The 21020-nt window shown below is 37.3% G+C and overlaps 1 protein-coding gene across 16 annotated transcripts in view; it reads left to right on the top strand.

Moving 5' to 3' along the window:
- The window catches only part of Trdn (triadin), a 369239-nt gene that overhangs the window by 55533 nt on the left and 292686 nt on the right, over positions 1–21020 (top strand). For all 16 annotated transcript variants that reach the window (XM_087911137.1, XM_087911136.1, XM_087911148.1 and 13 more), the window contains exon 3: positions 20685–20846. In XM_087911137.1, the coding sequence (XP_087767263.1) occupies positions 20685–20846 (162 nt within the window). The remainder of the gene's footprint in view (positions 1–20684; positions 20847–21020) is intronic.

Raw genomic sequence — 21020 nt, 5'->3', positions numbered from 1 at the left:
AATTTATGGCCTCTTATGGTTAGCTTGGTTAGGTGTATAATTATATTAACAGTGGTAGAATTCACATTATAAAAATAATTTTAAAACCATCTTTGTGATTAGACCACAAAATCTCAATAATATGTATTTTTGTTCATCTTAATGTTTTTATTCACATCTGTTTCCTGACACATATTGTTCAGTAAGTTTTCTATCTCTTAAACTGAAGTCATTTGTTAATTTGTTTATTTATACTAAACCAGTGCTATAGTTAGCACTGTCAATTTCATAGAATCTGGAATCACATTGAAGATTTGCCTCTGGACATATTCATGCTGGTGGGTGGTTATCTGGATTTCATTAATTCAGAATGGAAGATCCACCTGCTGAGTGTCACTATTCCCTAGTCAGAACCCTAGACTCTAAACATGTAATAATGGAGATGAGCCCAGCACTTATTCATCAGTCTTGGTTTTTGAATGTGGATGCAGTGTGAGCTGCTGCTTCAAACTCCTGCTTCTTTGACTTGCATATAAAATAATTCAGATGCACCACTTGTCAAGATATGTTAATCTAGGTGTTTAAGAGATGGCTCAGTGGTTAAGAGCATTTGCAGAGGACCTGAAGTGTTCACCTACATTGGATGGCTCACCAAACCCTCTAACTTTAGCCCAGGGGAATGAGACATGCTCTTAAGTCCACCCTAGACTTCTCTCTGAATGTCTCCCTGTGTCTGTCTCTGTCTCCCTGTCTCTCCCCAACACAAAAATCCACTCCTGCTTAATAAAATAAAAAGTACAAAGAAGATATTCTTATCTAAATCATTCATTCATACTGTTTCTTTTTGTTTGTTTGTTTGACTTGTAAATTCTAACTAAAGAAGCCATTTCATATGAATGAATTTTAAAAATAATTCATTAGACATGTTAAATAAGACAAGTATAATGCAAGTATATGAAACACCGTGGACATATATATCCATATCAACCACCCTCTCTTTTTTCTCTTCTTCACAATCTTCTTGTTCCTTTGGTTAGGCATCTTCTTTCATGTTATGGGTACCTATGTGATTTTATATTTCTATAAGGTCTAAGGGTCCTAACTGAGAGCAATAATGACCTTTGTCTTTCTGAGACCAACTTAATTTTGGTTCATTGGAACGGTATTTTAGAACTCCTTATCTTGAGTAAATTAACTTTGTTTCATGCTAGCTTGGGAACAAACATACAATAATCTATAAGTCTACAAATACTTTTTCTCATTCCTTATTATACATATGAGTCAAAAGATACTTCATTCTATTTGCAGGTATGGAAAGAAAGATATAATATCCTACTTCCCAACATGATGGTTATAGTTGACCTTTCTACAATTAAAGGTATTATCAGCATAAAGAGAAGAAATTTACTTAAACAAAGATTGGCATGACCCAGGAACATTTAAATCTGATGACCCAAAGACTCATGAAAACTAAATTTTATGCTTTGGTTTGATGGTAACTGGCCAACCTTCTCAAAAGGTATTTGGAAGGAATGGCACAAAGCCAACTGGAAAAGATTGTGAAAGGCTACAGGAAAGAACTGCTCTATTTATTTCTGGCTCACTGTTGTCATCATTCTTTCCCCTTAGATGATGAATGCTTTCTCTAATAAAAGTCTTATGACTTACCATCAGATAAGGTGAATTGTTTATGACCAGTGTTCACACACATAAGCAGGGATATTATAATATTAATGGGATTTTTCTGATGGGAGGGAAGAAGCTATCTTTAGTGGAGTTTCTGGTTTCTATGGTCCATCCTAGAGAGGGGGATTCTAGTTTGTAAAGCATCTTTCAGGGGGCAAAACACAGCAGGAGAAAGAATAGCATTAATAACAATCCCAAAATACGATACTTTGGAGTACAATTTTTCTGAGTGCCAGTAGTTGTATTCTGCCTTGAAATTCCCCAAACGATGACCTGTAACCTATAATTGTAAGGTAAAACAAACTTTTCTCCTGTAAAGGAAAGATATATATTTTTCTATTTGTTAAAGTCTTGTATTTTTACATCCTTCATTTTTAAAGCATAATATGATCCCTAGTGATCATGACATAGGTAAAGAAACTCAAACCTTGTTTATGCCTTTATTTGAAATATGCAAAGTCCTTATTTTGGCATAGGTCTAGAGCTAGTTAGCATGTCTAATAGACTTAAACAATCACATCACAGTATGCTGGTATTGGAAAGCAGTGGTGAATTACACTGATGTGTTTGCACATATTCATGTTCCTCCTCACCTCAGGAGTAGCAAGTGAATGAAACCAGAGGGCAGTCAGGTTCTATCTAAGCATAAGCTAACTGACTGATGCTAAGGGTGAAGGTAGATGGGAAATATTAAACTGAGAGAGTTCTAAAAGCAGAGGTAAAATGCCTAAGCCTCCCATATTTAAAAGCAAACTTTGTATATTGTACCTTTATTTAAAGCTACAGACCTCTTCCTATAACTATGAATGTGTATGTGGCAGAAACTAAAATAAATAGAGGAAGAGAACAGAAGAGAGATGAACAGAGCGAGAGCAATATTTTTTATTTGTTTGTTTTTACTTTTGCTTTTTTGGTTTTGTTTTGTCTTGCTTTAGGTTGTTATTTCATAGTGTATATTTATGCAGTTTTGACCTAAGGGCCTTCCTTTTATAATTAAAAATATTGAAAGAAAATAATAGTCACTAATATTTGGAATTATAGTGAAATGAGTTAATCTGCATCAATTACGTATTATCATGAGTAAGCAATTACTTTCAGTGTTTTTTGAGACACAACCCTGACTCTGTCTTTAGTAGACAAAGTTCAAAGACAAGTAGAGTGAGCAAATACCCAAAATTCTCTCAATCTTTCTAACATAAGTCATAATTCTGACATTTTAGGTAAACTTGCAACTGAATACAATAGAGAAGTAAAATTATATTGTTCTGCTCAAGGGTCAACATTTTGACATGAAAGAAAGAGCTGTGAACACTAAAAACAAAGATGACAAATCTCATGTTCTAAAATCTTATTTTGAAATAGTGCGTGCAGCTTGGGGGCATTTGTTGATCTGTGGTTCCATCTTTTCAAAAAGTTTAGGTAATGGAAACTCCGTGCAGGAAGGCCTTTGCTAAGTGTTTTAGTTTTGAGATACTATTTGCAATGGAAGTTAGACTAAGTAAGTGGCTAATTGCAGATAAACATAAAAACAAAATATAAGCTGTTTTGAACATTTTCCTTCTTGGCAAAAGAAACTCTCTGGATCTTGAGGGATGGATTAGTGGCTAAGATCACCTGTTCCTCTTAGAGAGGACTCGAGTTTTCTTCTCAGTAACCATGTGATGTCCCACAGCTATCCCATTAGTCATGCTAGTTGGAGGGTGACCAACACCTCCCTTTGATCTCCAAGGATTCTAGATTTGCCAGTGGTGCACCTAAAATACATATAGACAAAAATCTCATACACAAAACAAACAAAGCTTTCAAAAAAAGAGAGATATAGTAAAACATCCAAATGAAATCACATGTGTACCCAAGGATAGAAGGATCTTGGGCAAGATTCTATGCCTAGGGTATATATTTGACCATTTGACACATTGAAACAGAAGGTCAGGAAATTTCCAGGAGAATATGAAGAATAACTAAAGTTTGTAAATGTTGATGCTCACTGGAAAGCAGAACAGTGATTTTTCAATTTTGTTACTTTCACCAAGTTGAAATAGATACTTATAATTCTTTCTGTTTCATAGTTTGGGCATTGTGGGACTGAGGAATCTTTTGCCCAATCTGTAAGGCAGGAGGCGGGGGAATGGACTGTTTGGCCTTTGAAGGGACCAATACATTTGTTCACACATGTTGATAGTGATCTTCTGGCGTCTATGCTTGGTTAGGGACAGCAGCTATGTCTGAAAAAGAACAGCTCTGCCAGATTTTCCATTGCTTTCTCCCACTTCTGGGTAAAGTGCATGTTTAACTCATGAAGAGGGACAGCAGCTTATACTGAGAATTACCACTGCCACTGAGCATGGAGACTTGAAGGTCACAGGAGTAGGGCAATTAGAATTTATGGTCATGAATTTCCTCCCATCCCTTGCGAGCTGTGATTGCCTTGTTTCCTCTACCATCTATCTTCCCTCTAGTTCTGATTTCAGACACCAATACAACACACAGACAGCTGAACTCCTCATAGACTGTGAGTTAAATAAAATCAAATCCAAATTAGACATCCTGTATCTTTGATGCACAGTCATTTTGCTTTTGTACTCAAACCCTAAATGGCACTCTGGGAAACAAAAGAACTGTATATAATATTCAATCTATTTGTGTCTAAAATGTCCTTTGTCATTTTTTATCTGTCTTGGCATATAGGGTTTGTTTTTCAATTCTATCCCCTTTTGACTCTAATATTTTCATTTCCTTTCTTCTCTCTTTTATCATCACATTCTTTTAATTAATTATTTGCTCTCTTGTCATGAATTTCTCTAATATACCTACAGTCCACTATTAATAGTCTGATTACCTGGTAGAAAAAATTATAAGACCAAAGAATTCATAGTGTAAAATATATGAATATCACTGTATTCTTCCTAATATCCTGGATATTGATATTGCCATTTTCCTAATTAGGATTATTATTGCTGTTAGGAAACACCATGATCAAAAGTATGTTGAGGAGGAAATAATTTATTTGTCTTACACTTCCATATCTTAGTTCATCAATGAAGGACACAGGACAGTAACTCAAATAAGGTCAGAACCTACAGGCAGGAGATGATGCAAGGATTTTTGGATGGGTGCTGTTTATTTGTTCATTCTTAATGGCTTGCTCAGCCTTCTTTCTTAGAGAACCCATCATCCCCAGCTGGCTCCACCTGCAAAGAGTTGGATCCTTTCCCATCAATTACTAATTAGGAAAATACCCTACAGGCTGGCCCACAGCCTGATCTTGTGGATGCATTTTCTCCATTGAGCTTTTCTCCCTTCTAATGACTCTAACTTGTGTCAAGCTGACACAAAACTAGCTAGCATAGTCATTTCTGTTAGCTAAGATTTCCCCTCAAGCAATGATTAAATTGCTCTGGCCTAGGCCCCAGTGACAATTGTTAAAATTCTTTAGCTGGTTTTTAAGAGGCATATGAAATATTTAATTTTCTGTATTTTTCCAAGATTTATCATTTAAATCTGTTTATTTTCTTAACATAACTCTACCTCATTCTGTTTTATAATTGTCTTGTTACATGTTTATTTTTTATTTGTGAGTCCTGTAAGAGAAAAATACTCTCTTTATTTAATTCTCCTATTGTTCTTGAATAATTATTGAAATTGATAAACAAATAGAAAAATACTTTACATTCGTGTTTTCACTGAGTAGACAAAAATGTAATATGTCCATTATGGCTTATATAAAATGAATCTTCTCAATAAGGTTAAAATTAGAAGTTTATTAATCAACTGTATTGAACTGTGTCCTAAGCAGTATTTTTTGGGAGTACAGATCACATAATCCATAGACTTTCAATCTATATACTAAGTTACTTTACAGACACTGAAATAAAAGAAAAAACAGAATGAAGAGATGTGTAATTTGCTATGTATTAGCCTGACCTTGTGATGGTAGATGATAGAAATTAATAATGGAATTAAGTAGAAAAGAAGAAAAGTATGATGTCATCACATTTCCTTGAATGTATTGATCATTTCTCCAGTTTGAGCTTAATTTTCAATTTGAAAAGTAATAGACTATCAGAAATTTGTGGAAAAGGTGTTTGGCTACTGTGGTAATTAAGATTAAGGGTAGTAATACTTACCTCCAACTAAAATACACAAAACTAGTAGTCCATTGTATGGGAAAGTATGATAAAAATTACTACACTTAATAAGCTTTTAGAACAGCCCCTTGACTGAACATCACATTGCTAAAGACACAAATTGACAGTGCTTATAAAAACACTGCAACACCTACACCTGAAGCTCAGGAAACATTTTTCAAAATGGAGAGAAAAGGTTGTAAAAACAAAAGCAAAATAAACAAACAAAAATGTAAGTTTTCTATTGATTTCTTTTTAAATATCTAAGCATAATATTTTTGACAGTAGAAATTCTAGTAAAGTCTCGTAGGACTTTAAGAAGAAATAAATAGAAAACTTACATTTTTGTTTGTTTATTTTGCTTTTGTTTCCTGAGCTTCAGGTGTAGGTGTTGCAGTGTTTTTACAATGAATTCACAGAGAGGCTATTTAACTCCATTGTGTTTTGTTTTAGATTAATTTTTAATTATATTGAGAATCATACATGAATATCATTGCTGCATCATTTCCACTCCTTCTTCCCCTTCCAATTCTTCTTTACACCCAATTCCTCACCAATTTACAGCTTCTTTAGTTGTTATTATATGTACACACACAATAACATTTACATTCACCTATACAGGTACATACAGATACAGTTTGTTAGTCATTTAATGTTGCTTGTATGTGTGTATGCTTATGACAGACCACGTGGGATCTGATAACCCATCAGGGGACATGTCCTAGTGAAGACTGATTTTTCCGCTCTCAGCCACCGTCAGTTGTCTGTAGCGCTTCACTTAGATGTAGAATCTTGTAAAATTTTCCTGAACCTCCTTGTCGTGTCAACTTGTGTTATCACTGGTCAGATCTCGTTTATGGAATAATCCTCTTGAGATTTTATGGACTCAGTTTTCCTGTCACAGAAGGCACTATCCCATAGTAGCCAACCTGATCCTCTGTTTGTTTGTTTTGTTTGTTTAAAACCTTTCCATCTCCTCTTTTCCAACTTGCTCCCTGAGACTTGGGAAAGTACTGCATTATAAATCTATCAATTATGGCTGAGCACTGTATAGCCAGATGGTCTTTGAATTTTGATTATTTATTGATTTCTCTAATAATTTCTATCTAATGCAAAAAGAAGCTTCTTTGATGAGGAGTGGGAATTGCACTTATTTGTGACTAAAAGAATTAATACTTAGAATTCATTCTGGGTTATACTGGTTTGGGAAAATGGAAGTAATAGGTTTCTCCTCTAAGTTCAAAGGCCTAACCTTTGAAATTGGCTCAACTACAGGGTCAGACATGAATTTCCTCCTCTAGTTTATTAATTCAAATCAGACCTCCGTATTTTATGCCAGGATATAAGTCATAGAACTGAGCATTCTAGAATATCTTGCCTTTTTGGCCATTGTCGTGATTCCCTGGAGTTACATTTGGGCATAAGTTCATACTCCATTTTTAAACTGAGTCTTTTGTTCTGAGTCTTGATCCTTTGTTTTTTGAGTTCTTTCTATATTCTGTATATTAATATTCTATCAGATGTATAGCTGGCAAGGATGTTATGAATCAGAGTGTGTCTATGATCTATTTTATTTTTTTCACAGTGTACCATAATTACAACACATTTCTTTTATGTGCTGATTCTGTTTTCAATTTTTAAAATATTATTTGCTTAAATATTTAGTTACTCTACATTATCCTCAATCACAGGTGTTCTCTCTTCTTCTTGATCCCCCTAATAGTTAACCTTCTGCCTGTTTTCTTCTCCACGTACTGAGTTTTCCAATTCCATCTTCATCTCAAGTTCCTTTCAATAGTTCTATCCCTTGACTGAAGTCAGTGTTCGTACTCTGAACTGTCTTTGTCCTTTTATTTAGTCATGTATTTGTCTTTTTTGTTGTACAGCCCTTGGTCATGTATTTCTATCACCTGTAGAAGGAGGCTGCTCATTCATTTCCTGACTGCCCAGACATGAATAATCACACAGAAACTATATTAATTGCAACACTGCTTGGCTGATAGCTTAGGCATTTTCCTAACTAGCTCTTACATCTTAAATTAATTCACTTCTATTGTTTTGTCTTTTACTATGAGGGTCATGGGTTGTTATCTCTTGTTTCTTAGTCAGCCACATGGTGTGTCTTTAACTCCACCTCCTCTCTCTATACATTTCTTCGGATTTTTCACCTGACTTTACTCTGCTAAGCCACAGGCCAAAACAGCTTTATTCATCAACCAATAAAAGCAACACATATACAGAAGGACATCCCACATCACTTCCATCACCAATAAGTTCACTGAGATACTTGTTAATTTCTTCTTTCAATTCCTTGATTCTTTAACGAAGTTTATGACTATTTCGAAGCTAACTTCTGTCCCAGGGGTACTTATAAATGATATTTTTTAGAAAATTTCTTTAGGAGTTTAGGGGTAGGCCTTCTGTCTTGGCCATTGATTTTGTTTGTGATTTTGTGATATAGCTTAAGCCTGTGGACTTCTTTCTTTGATTGGGTGTTTGATGTGTGATTCTAGTCTAAAACTGGTTCAGGATGTGTATGACCACGGACATGTGAGTTTGGAGATGGTATGTGCAGGTTTGGCTGTTAGACCCTTCACCAAAGAAAACAGGTGAGAAAATTGAGTATCTAGAGCTATGCTTGGAAATATAATGTATTCAGGGACAGGTTAGGGGCCTATTCTTTACTTCTTTATGATCTAATTGACAGTTATAAAATTGTCAGACCTGACAGAGGAGCTATTGTAAAAGTACGTGAATTTCCTAGCCACATTTCTACATATATACATCCAGTTTTCCACACATATATATCCTATACATATCCTATATCCATCATATGCATATGTATGTATATCCTATTAACTCAGTTGAGATGATATCTCACTTATGTATATGCAGATAGTACTATTATACCAGTGTAAACTAAATACAGTTATTGGTCTTCATGATGTGACATCAATTTCCTGGTTGTGAGGATGCAGTTTATAATATTAAAATCTCTGAAATTAAAATTTAAACTGAGTTTAATAGTAAGAACCATTTTTATATCTTAAACAGAAGTCCTGTTTGTTCAGCAACATTAACACTGTATCATACTGTGCCTGAGCCATATCATCAGTGATTCAATGTTTTTCATGTTTTAATCTCTCCTTTCCCAGACTTGTCACTTGATAGCTTCAAAATACCTGAAACAGCTCAGGCATCTCCATGTGGAATGAAACACTGTTTTCATTTTAAACAACAAGAAGTCCCCTCTCAGAATATGAACATCCAAAATCATAGTATAAAACTGATTATGAATTCATGTTTTGCTTTGTTTGATATCACATAGCATATAAGTTAGGCCTTATACAGGAGGTTTAAGCATGGGGACAAAGCTTGTTTCCATCACTTCTTATCAAGGTAAACTTTCTCAGCTTCAGTTTTCCAGTACGTAAAAAAAAGAAATAAAATATTGCATGCTTCTCATTGGGTTATCAAGAGAAAAATAGTGCGTTAATACCGGTAGATTGAGTAGAATGACTTTTGAATCACCATTATTATTTTTTTTGAAAGTAAATTTTATTAAATTATAAAAGTTTCCATTTCCGCCCCTCTTCCCAACACCCTCCCACTCCCCCCACTCCCTCTCCTCCTCCCTCTTCGTCCCTTAGGGCAGTCAGGGTTTCCTGCCCTGTGGGAAGTTCAAGTTCCTCCCCCCTCCCTCCAGGTCCAGGAAGGTGAGTATCCAAACAGACTGGATCCCCAAAATCCAGTATAGGCAGAGGAAACAAGTCCCAGTATCATAGTCAATGACTTTTCAGAAAGACTTCGGGCCAGCCACAGTCAGAGAATCTGGCCAAATTCCGAGAATCTGGTTAGATCACGTCCTCGTTCAGTCCCAGTCCAACTGGCCTTGGTAAACTCTCATTAGATCCGTTCCCTTGTATCAGTGGGTGATAGCATCCCTCGCAGTCCTGATTTCCTTTTTCATGTTCTTCCTCCTTCTGCTCCTCATTTGGACCTTGGGGGGCTCAGTCCGGTGCTCCAATGTGGGTCTCCGTCTGTATCGCCGTCCTTTGCCAGATGAAGGATCTATGGTAATAAGCAAAATATACATCAGTATGGTTATGGGCCACGGCCAGTTCAGGCACCCTCTCCTCTGTCCAGAGAACAATCTGGGGATCTCTCCTTGGACCTGGGATCCCATATATAATCAAGTCTCCTGTAAACCCTAAAATGACTCCCTTAGTTGAAATATATTCTTCCCTGATCCCATATTCATCCTTCCTCCCTCCCCCCCCCCCATCCCAGGCCACCAAGCTTTCCCCATTCCTCCCCGACTCCCTTCTCTCTAACCCTCTCCCCTTCCATCAACCCTCCCACCCCCCCATGCACCCGAGGTTACCTGGGACTCTTGACTATTTCCTACCTCCTGGCGGATAGCTAAATAATCTTCATCAGGTTCATCTTCTTATTTAGCTTCTCTAGGATCACGAATAATAGGCTCAAAAACCTTTAATTATGGTTAGAATCCACTTATGAGTGAATACATACCGTGTTCCTCTTTTTGGGTCTGGCTTACCTCACTCAGTAAAGCATTTTCTATTTCCATCCATTTGCACGCAAAATTCAAGATGTCATTGTTTTTTACCGCTGAGTAAAACTCTAATGTGTATATGTTCCACACCTTTTTTAACCATTCTTCTATTGAGGGGCACCTAGGCTGTTTCCAGGTTCTGGCTATTACAAATAGTGCTGCTATGAACATAGAAGAACAAATGCTTTTGTAGTATGTTAGGGAATCTCTAGGGTATATTCCCAAGAGGGGAATTGCTGGGTCCTGAGGGAGGTTGACTCCCAGTTTCCTGAGAAACCGCCACACTGATTTCCACAGTGGCTGCACGAGTTTGCATTCCCACCAACAATGGATGAGTGTTCCCCTCACCCCACATCCTCTCCAGCATAGGCTATCGTTGGTGTTTTTGACTTTAGCTATTCTGACAGGTGTAAGATGGTATCTCAAAGTGGTTTTGATTTGCATTTCCCTGATCGCTAAGGAGGTTGAGCATGACCTTAAGTGTCTTCTGGCCATTCGAAGTTCATCTGTTGTGAATTCTCTGTTAAGTTCAGTACCCCATTTTTTAATTGGGTTAATTAGAGTTTTAGTGTCTAGTTTCTTGAGTTCTTTGTATATTTTGGAGATCAGACCTTTGTCTGATGAGGGGTTGGTGAAGATCTTCTCCCAGTCAGAAGGCAGCCTTTTTGTCCTACTGACAGTGTCCTTTGCTTTACAGAAGCTTCCCAGTTTCAGTAGATCCCATTTATTCATTGTTTCTCTTATTGTCTGTGCTGCTGGGGTCCTACTTAGGAAGAGGCCTCCTGTGCCTAAATCTTGTAGACTACTTCCCACTTTCTCTTCTATCAGGTTCAAAGTGGACGGATTAATGTTGATGTCTTTAATCCATTTGGACTTGATTTTTGTGCATGGTGATAGATATGGATCTACTTTCATTTTTTTACAGGTTGACATCCAGTTATGCCAGCACCATTTGTTAAAGATGCTTTCCTTCTTCCATTGTATACCTTTAGCTCCCTTGTCGAAAATTAGGTGTTCATAAGTTTGTGGGTTAATATCTGGGTCTTCTATTCGATTTCATAGGTCGACTTCTCTGTTCTTATGCCAATACCAAGCTGTTTTCAATACTGTAGCTCTATAATAGAGTTTGAAGTCAGGGATGGTAATGCCTCCAGAAGTTCTTTTATTGTATAAGATTGTTTTGGCTATCCTGGGTCTTTTGTTTTTCCATATAACTTGATTATTGTTCTCTCAAGGTCTGTGAAGAAGTTTGATGGGATTTTGATGGGGATTGCATTGAATCTATAGATTGCTTTTGGTAGAATTGCCATTTTTACTATGTTGATTCTCCCAATCCAAGAGCAGGGGAGGTCTTTCCATTTTCTGGTATCCTCCTCAATTTCTTTCTTCAAAGACTTAAAGTTCTTGTCAAATAGGTCTTTCACTTCCTTGGTTAGAGTAACCCCAAGATATTTTATGCTATTTGTGGCTATCATGAAAGGTGATGTTTCTCTGATTTCCCTCTCTGCTTCTTTATCCTTTGTGTATAGGAGGGCCACTGATTTTTTGGAGTTGATCTTGTATCCTGCCACGTTACTAAAGGTGTTTATCAGCTGTAGGAGTTCTTTGGTAGAGTTTTTGGGGTCACTTATGTAAACTATCATATCATCAGCAAATAACGAAAGTTTAACTTCATCCTTTCCAATACGAATCCTCTTGATCTCCTTATGTTGTCTTATTGCTATTGCTAGAACTTCAAGCACTATATTGAAGAGGTATGGAGAGAGTGGACAGCCTTGTTGCGTTCCTGATTTTAGTGGAAAGGCTTTGAGTTTCTCTCCATTCAGTTTGATGTTAGCTGTCGGCTTGCTGTATATTGCTTTTATTATATTTAGGTATGATCCTTGTATCCCCAGTCTCTCCAACATGTTTATCATAAATGGGTGTTGAATTTTGTCAAATGCTTTTTCAGCATCTAGTGAGATGATCATATGGTTTTTTCTTTCAGTTTATTTATATGATGGATTACATTGATAGATTTGCGTATGTTGAACCAGCCCTGCATCTCTGGAATGAAGCCGACTTGATCATAATGGATAATTTTTCTAATGTGCTCTTGGATTCGGTTTGCCAGTATTTTATTGAGAATTTTCGCGTCGATGTTCATGAGTGAGATTGGCCTGTAATTCTCTTTCTTGGTTGTGTCTTTGTGTGGTTTTGGTATTAGGGTAACTGTAGCTTCATAAAAGGAGTTAGGCAATGATTCTTCTGTTTCTATATTGTGGAATACATTAAGGAGTATAGGTATTAGCTCTTCCTGGAAGTTCTGGTAGAATTCCGCATTGAAACCATCTGGTCCTGGGCTTTTTTTGGTAGAGAGATTTTTGATAACAGCTTCTAATTCTTCGCGACTAACAGGTCTATTTAGATTGTTCACCTGTTCTTGGTTCAACTTTGGTATATGGTACTTATCTAAAAAAATGTCCATTTCTTTTACATTTTCCAATTTTGTGGCATATAAACTTTCATAGTAAGATCTAATGATTCTCTGAATTTCCTCTGTGTCTGTGGTTATGTCCCCCTTTTCATTTCTGATCTTATTAATTTGCATGTTCTTTCTCTGCCGTTTGATTAATTTGTACAGGGGTTTGTCAATCTTGTTGATTTTCTCCAAGAATCAGCTTTTTGATTCATTGATTCTTTGGATTGTTTTCTGTGTTTCTATTTTGTTGATTTCAGCCCTCAGTTTGATTATTTCCAGTCTTCTAGACCTCCTGGGTGAATCAGCTTCTTTTTTTTCTAGCTCTTTCAAGTGTGCTGTTAAGTCTCCAATGTGTGCTTTCTCCGTTTTCTTTAACTGGGCACTTAGTGCTATGAACTTTCCTCTTAGCACTGCTTTCATAGTGTCCCATAGGTTTGAGTATGTTGTGTCTTTGTTTTCATTAAATTCAAGGAAGAGTTTAATTTCTTTCTTTATTTCTTCCTTGACCCAGGGGTGATTTAGTAGTTGACTGTTCAGCTTCCATGAGTTTGTTGGCTTCCTGGGGGAAGCATTGTTGTTGAATTCTAATTTTAGTCCATGGTGATCTGACAAGACACAGGTAGTTACTAATATTTTTTTGTATCTGTGGAAGTTTGCTTTGTTACCGAGTATGTGGTCAATTTTCGAGAAGGTTCCATGAGCTGCAGAGAAAAAGGTATATTCTTTCCTATTTGGGTGGAGTGTTCTATAGATGTCTGTTAAGTCCATTTGATTCAATACCTCCAATAAATCTCTCAATTCTCTGTTTGGTTTCTGTCTGATTGACCTGTCCATTGGTGAGAGAGGAGTGTTGAAGTCTCCTACTATTAGTGTGTGTGGTTTGATGACTGCCTTGAGTTCTAGAAGAGTTTCTTTTACATATGTGGGTGCCTTTATATTAGGAGCATAGATATTCAGGATTGAGACTTCCTCCTGATGAATTGTTCCAGTTATGAGTATGAAATGTCCATCTCCATTTCTTCTGATTGATTTTAGTTTGAAGTCGATTTTGTTAGATATTAGAATGGCCACACCCGCTTGTTTCTTAGGTCCATTTGCTTGGAAAACCTTTTCCCAACCCTTTACTCTGAGTAGGTGTCTGTCTTTGTGGTTGAGGTGTGTTTCTTGTAAACAGCAGAATGTTGGATCCTGTTTTCGTATCCAATCTCTAAGTCTGTGCCTCTTTATAGGTGAATTGAGTCCATTGATATTAAGTGATATTAATGACCAGTGGTTGTTGACTCCGGTCATTTTTTTTTTTTTAGGCAGCAGAGTGTATGTGTTTTTCTTCTTTGATTTGTGCTTGTGAATGGTCGCTAGATGTTCGAGTTATTGTAGGCCGTGTTTGGAATGTTGGATTCTTTCGGTAGTGATTTTCCTTCTAATATTCTCTGTAAGGCTGGATTAGTAGCTAAGTATTGTTTAAATTTGTTTTTATCCTGGAATATTTTGTTTTCTCCGTTGATAGTGAACAATAGCTTGGCTGGGTATAGTAGTCTGGGTTTGCATCCATGGTCTCTTAGTTTCTGCAGTACCTCTATCCAGGATCTTCTGGCTTTCATGGTTTCCATAGAGAAATCCGGTGTAAGCCTGATAGGTTTACCTTTATAAGTTACTTGACCTTTTTCCTTTGCAGCTCTTAAAATTTTTTCTTTAATATGTATGTTTTGTGTTTTGATTATTATATGGCAAGGGGATGTTTTTTTCTGATCCAGTCTATTCGGTGTTCTGTATGCTTCTTGAACCTTCATAGGAATATCGTTCTTTAGGTTGGGAAAGTTTTCTTCTATAATTTTGTTGAATATATTTTCTGGGCCTTTGATCTGCAGTTCTTCTCCTTCTTCAATCCCTATTATTCTTAGATTTGGTTTTTTTATTATGTCCCAGATTTCCTGAATATTTTGTGAAGAGAATTTGTTGGATTTGCCGTTTTCTTTGACCAGAGCATTTATTTTCTCTATGATATCTTCAGAATCTGAGATTCGTTCTTCTATCTCTTGTATTCTATTAGTTATGGTTGATTCTGTAGTCTCCGTTCGTTTACCTAGGTTTTCCATATCCTGCCGGTTCTCGGTTTGTGTTTTCTTCATTGCCTCCATTTCAGTTTTCAATTCTTGGACTGTTTCCTTTACTTGTTTGATTGTTTTTTCTTGGTTTCTCAGGGTCTCATTCACGGATTTACTTAGTTCTTCAAACTTTTTGTTATATTTCTCATCTAATTCTATACTCATTTCTTCAACCTTTTTGTTATATTTCTCATCCAATTCTTTAAGGGAGTTATTCATATCCTGTTTAAGGGACTCTATTGCTTTCATAATGGCACTTTTTTCCACTTCTTCTGGGTTAAGGTGTTCAGTCCTTCTATTGTAGGGTCCTTGGGATCTGGTGTTTTCATGTTGTTTTTCAGATTGTTGGATGAGGTCCTGCCTTGGCGTCTGCCCATCTCTTACTTCAAATGTTCTCTATTGGAACTTCTGTTACAGGGTCAGGTTCCCTTCTTGGGCAGGGACTTCACTGACAGAATGCCCACCTTTCCTCAGGCAGGCTATTGAGGCACAGTCACTCCCTCTTTCCGGGATGTGCTTACAATGCAGGCCCAGCTCGCAAGGCAGCTGAGCTGGGGAAATTTTATGGCCCCAGGAGGAAGGGAGAAATATAGGAATTCGTACCTGGATGGGAGCTGGGATGGCAGGCGGGAGGGGGTAGCCAGTACTGCAGGGCGACCTTGGCGTCTATGGGGTCGGGGAACGCCCAAGCTCCTCCTCACCAGGACCCTGCCCCGGCCCTAAGAAAACTCACCCCTCTGATGGCCCTCTGCTAGAAGTCAGGGCCCCTGCTGGTCAGGAATGTGGCTGAGCTGGCCCCTGGTCCACCTGTCCTCAGGGAGGCCTTTAAGACCCAGCAACTGCCTCCAGCTGGGATGTGCCTGCAGCCCAGGCCCAGCTCGCAAGGCAGCTGAGCTGGGGAAATTTTATGGCCCCAGGGGGAAGGGAGAAATATAGGAATTCGTACCTGGATGGGAGCTGGGATGGCAGGCCGCAGGGGGTAGCCAGCACTGCAGGGCGACCTGGGCGTCTCACCATTATTTTTTGACAATCCTTATTGTTAAGTTTGAAATTTAACTCACAGAGAACTGAAAGTTAAGTTATAGGACTCTCTCTCTCTCTCTCTCTCTCTCTCTCTCTCTCTCTCTCTTTCTCTGATGGTATTCATAATGAAATTTATTTTTTCCATTTATTAAAAAGATTCTTTTCTCATACAACATATCCTGATTACTGTTTCCCCTCCCTCTACTACTGCCAGAATCTCATCACCTTCCCTCCCATTCAGATCCACATCCTTTATGCCTCTCATAAGAAAAGAGCAATTTTCTAAGAGATACCAACAAAACATAACAAAATAAACTATAATAAGATAATACAAAAAGCATCACATTCAATTTGGAAAAGGCAAACCAAAGGAAGGAAAAGAGCCCAAGAGAAGGTCCAAGAATCAGAGACTCGTGTATTCACATACTCAGGAGTTCGACAGAAACACCAAACTGAAAGTGAGAACGTGTGTATGCAGAGGCCCTGGTGCAGACCCGTGTAGGCACTGGCTTTGCTGCTTCTGTCTTTGTGAGTTTATGTCAGCTTTGCTTTGTTGCTTTAGCGAGTTTTGTCCTCCTAGTGTCCTCCATCCCCTCTGGCTCTTAAACTCTTTCTACCTTCTCTTCCATGGGGTTCCCTGGGCTCAAAGGCAAGGATTTGATGGAGACATTCTATTGAGAGCTGTGTGTTCTAAGATCTCTCACTCTCTGTGTTATGTTTGGCTGTGGGTCTGTGTATTTGTTCCTACATACTGTGGAAGGAAGCTTCTCTACTGATGGCTATATAAGTTTCTGATCTATAAGTATAAAATGTTGTCATTAAGAATCATCTTATCATTGCTTTTCTTTCTTTTTATTTTAAAAGAACAGTGATATTTGATTTAACTGGGTCCCTAGGCTATCTAGTCTCAGGTTCCTGGTAACCCAAGCCGTGTTAGATATGGGCTCCATCTCCTGTAGTGGGCTGTTACTCCCACAGGCTTTGTGCCATCACTGCCCTAATGTATTTTTCAGGCAGGGCAGTGTTGTACATCATAGATTTGGTAGCTGGGTTAATGCTTATGTTTCTTCCTTGGTAATGGGCAAAGAACTAGAACATGAGGGTGAAGGTTCTGTGTAGGCACCAGCTCAACCTCTCCATGTTCAATAAGTTGTATAGGTGTTGTCTTCAGCAATGGGACATTGCTGTCAGTTTATTAAGAGCAACCTATTGTTTTGTCAACCATGTGGTTTCTTGGGGATTTCCTTGAGAATTCTATGCTCCATAACTCAATTGTATATTGTAATTGTATATTGTAATTGTAGCCCCATCTGGTATTGGGAACTTTGGTGACAAGAGATGGCCAATTGGAACTCATGCCACTTGGATTAAGATTATCTCTTTTAAAAGGCTACCAATAAGAGTTTTAATTGCTTTGTCTAATATTATTATAATAATATGGTTTGGATATGGTATCTGTAAACTGTCAGTTTTATTGAGTATCTTAAATATATGTGTTAAATTTTAAAATAAGCTATTTCGTTGAAAATAGAAAGTTAAGCCTCAAGGCAGCAATGTTACCATCATGAAAATAGCCTGACCTGATTGCATTCTACCTTTAGAAGTGTTAAATGCCTCTAGTGTGTTTAATCCCAAGGACAATCAAACTGATACCAACTTTCTTAGATTTCATTGTTAATTTTCTAAATTAACAATTAGACCTAAGGAGGGTGAGGAAATAGTCTCTATCTATTCCAAAGTGAAAAATCTCATTGTAGTCTTCAACTAGAGGGAAGATATCAGTGCTAAAGTATATTTAATACAGCCAGGGCATAGATTCCATGCATGTCATCTTTTCAATCTCTTAATTGCAATTATAAAATTTTCACTTGCAATTATTTCTTTCCTTTTAACCTCAACTTTCTTGCGATTCTTTTCAGGTGACCTAGTAGTGCTACACATGAATGGAACAAAAATAAAGTAGAAAAATTAGAGGTACAGCAACAATGAATAATTCAGATAGTGTTCCTGCGTCTTGATTTTTTTCTAAATCTAGAGTTACTGTGTAGCCTTTGTAATCACCATTACCCAAAGCAGTGATTCTCAACATTCTTAATGCTGTGACCCTCTAACACAGTTCCTCATGTTGTGGTGACCCCCAACCTAATATTATTTTCATTGCTACTTTATAATTGTAATTTTGCAAATGATATGAATTGTAATGTAAATATCTGATATGCAGTATATATGATATGTGACCCCTGTGAAAGGGTCATTCAACAGCCAAACTGGTCATGGCGCACTGGGTGGGAACCACTGTTGTTAAGAAAACATGAGCTTAAATGTTCCCTGAGGAATTCCCCACTCTCAGCGGTATCTGTAAAGTGTATCTTTCCCACTTCAATAGTACTGAAAACAAAAGAAAGCTAAGATTTCAATTCTCCTTTGCCTCTTCTTCTTCATCACTGGTAATAAAGAATATGCACTGACTCCAAATTCCCCTCATGCTCTGAACACACACTACTGTTGAGTGTAAAGAGCCTCTGAGGACAGTCATGTGGTTTGCCTATCTTTCTTCTTTTTCTTTTTTGTCTTGCCCTATCAGCATCATTTGTCACTTGTAAACTCTATTTTCCTCAAATGGTTTCTTTACTCGATTTTTAGCCCTTTATGCTCCCCAGTCCTTCCTCTCGCCCCATATTAGATCCGATTGCTTCCCTACTCCCCATTTCTAATGTATCCCCCAGCTTTCTAGATACTACAGTCTTGCTTAGCGGTCTCACTGAACATCGTGACGTTAATACCTTTCATCCTTTGGTGCTTTCAAGTTCCTAATTCAAGTAGCACATTTTCTTTATAGATCAGATAGAAGTAGCTGCACCTAAGCATCACGGCAGGTGTGTGAGGAGTCTAAATCACAACCACGTCTCCCCTTCATTCTCCCCACAACCCAGACCAAACAAAAGAAGCTGATGGTATTTGCCTCCACGCCTCCCCATCACAAGTGGATGCCACTGCTACATCTCCAGTGTCACTCACAAAAAATTGTCAAGTCACATAAGCAAGATGCATACTTGTTTTAACATCTAGAATTCCACTTTCCATTCTATGTCTCCATCTGTTCAATCAGTTTCTTTTTTAAATCCTGGGGTTCTTTCTCCCTCACATGCTAGGACCAAAGTAGAAGCATTTACATATGTGCCCTGAGGTGTACCACTGAAGCACATCAGAAGCTGCTGGCATGTTACACACACTTTTCTTCGTCAATTCACCATGATCACCCACCATCTAACTGATTTTATTTGGCCTTTCACTGTCTGCCTGTTTGTAGCCTGAGATCATTTTCACCCTCAGTACTGAATCTATTCAAACCTCCCAGTGACTTCTTATCTTAATCCGAGAGAAAGCCTGATTTTGGAACACTTAACCTTTAGGTTCGTTTATTTCTGATCTCTTAGACATATCAAAGGGAGAAGATTGTTTGAAAACCAAAATAGTTTTTAAAATTCAGAAAAATAACTCTAAAATTTAATTGCATATCAATGAAAGCCCAGGTGCAATTTATGCTGTTTTTCTACATAATTGCTCTAGCAGGTATTAGAAACTACTTTTCCAACTTCAGAGAAATTTTCATATAATCAGAACAACTTTTATAAATCCCAGTGTTTATATTTTTACTTATTTAAGCTCTCATTTTATAAGTTTAAAAAAACTTCCAAGATACAATAATAGTATGTTTTATAGGTTGATGTAGGTGGGCTTTCTGTCTATGTGTTATTTTCATTGGTCAATAAAGAGACTGCCTTGGCCCTTTGATAGGACAGAAAACTAGGTAGGCGGAGTAAACAGAACAGAATGCTGGGAAGAGGGCAATGAGAGAGACACCATGGAGCCAGCCACCAGGTCAAACATGCTGAATCTTTCCTGGGCTAAGCTAGCCGTGCAGGAGCAGGGCAGGACAAAAAAGCAGGCCTGCCCACAGCTCCTCACTACAATAGGTTTCGGTTTTGTCTAATTCAGTTATTGAAATTACTAGGAGATTAAGTTTAAAGATTTTATGTTTAAGGTTTTATAAGGTACTAGAATTTCAAAATATTTAAATTTAACAAACTTTGCTTAATATGAAAAAATCGCAAACTTGGTAATGCCATGGCTTTTTCTAATAGTTTAACAAATTATAAAGCTAATATATGAGAGAAAGAGAAATAGAGATAGAAAGAAAAATCATCTTAAATCACCCATAATGAGTCTAGTCAAATTTCTAGGCCTTGTTTGATGATTTACATGCTCATCTTCTCCATGATGCAGTGAGTGTTCTGTGGATCAATGGCTATTTCAACCTTCCTGAACAACTGTAACTTAATGATTCTAATACTTGTGTAGTGAAAACGCATTATTTATTCCAATTTGTTTTCACCCCATGATTTCATTTAGCTTATAGTCATTGCTAAAATAATCTTTTGGTATTTCTGTAATGCTTCAAACCTAATGTATTATATCACTTACCTTTGATATATATCAAATATGTATTACATGTATTTGTCAAATATACATGTGTATGTTTGTATGCATAATACGTATATGTCTTATGTAATACACATTTATATACTATTTTGTTAATGGACTACATCAGAATATGTTTTTCATTTCTGAACAATAAAGTAGCCTAGAGACATTTATGAAAAACATCTTTTCCTAGGTTCTCTAGTTAATGATCTATGTTTTTCCTTTGTTTTCATGTCTTTTAGCAAGCTCCATTGCCAAGATTGGTTCAGATCCTCTAAAATTCGTAAATGATGTTGTGGAGGAAACGACTGACTGGATCTACGGCTTCTTTGCTTTGCTGTCTGACATCATCTCATCTGAAGGTGATGAAGAAGATGAGGATGCAGATGAGGACATTGATAAAGGTACCCAAGGCACAGAGTTGTATCTAACAGCTATGACTGGAAATTGGGCATGCTTGGCATTGGCTAGCTGAGGGCTTAGCCCAAATGAGAACTAGAGTAGGCTAAACTAAAATGGATACACATCTGAGTACAAAAAGCACTCCAATAAGCTGCCAAATAGAGTAAATTGCTCTC

Source organism: Myodes glareolus, chromosome 1 (genome assembly GCF_982192425.1).
Source record: "Myodes glareolus chromosome 1, mMyoGla1.1, whole genome shotgun sequence".
Classification (NCBI taxonomy): Eukaryota; Metazoa; Chordata; class Mammalia; order Rodentia; family Cricetidae; genus Myodes; species Myodes glareolus.
The sequence above is the reverse complement of the archived record's forward strand: the minus strand, read 5'-3'. Positions and strand labels throughout refer to the sequence as shown.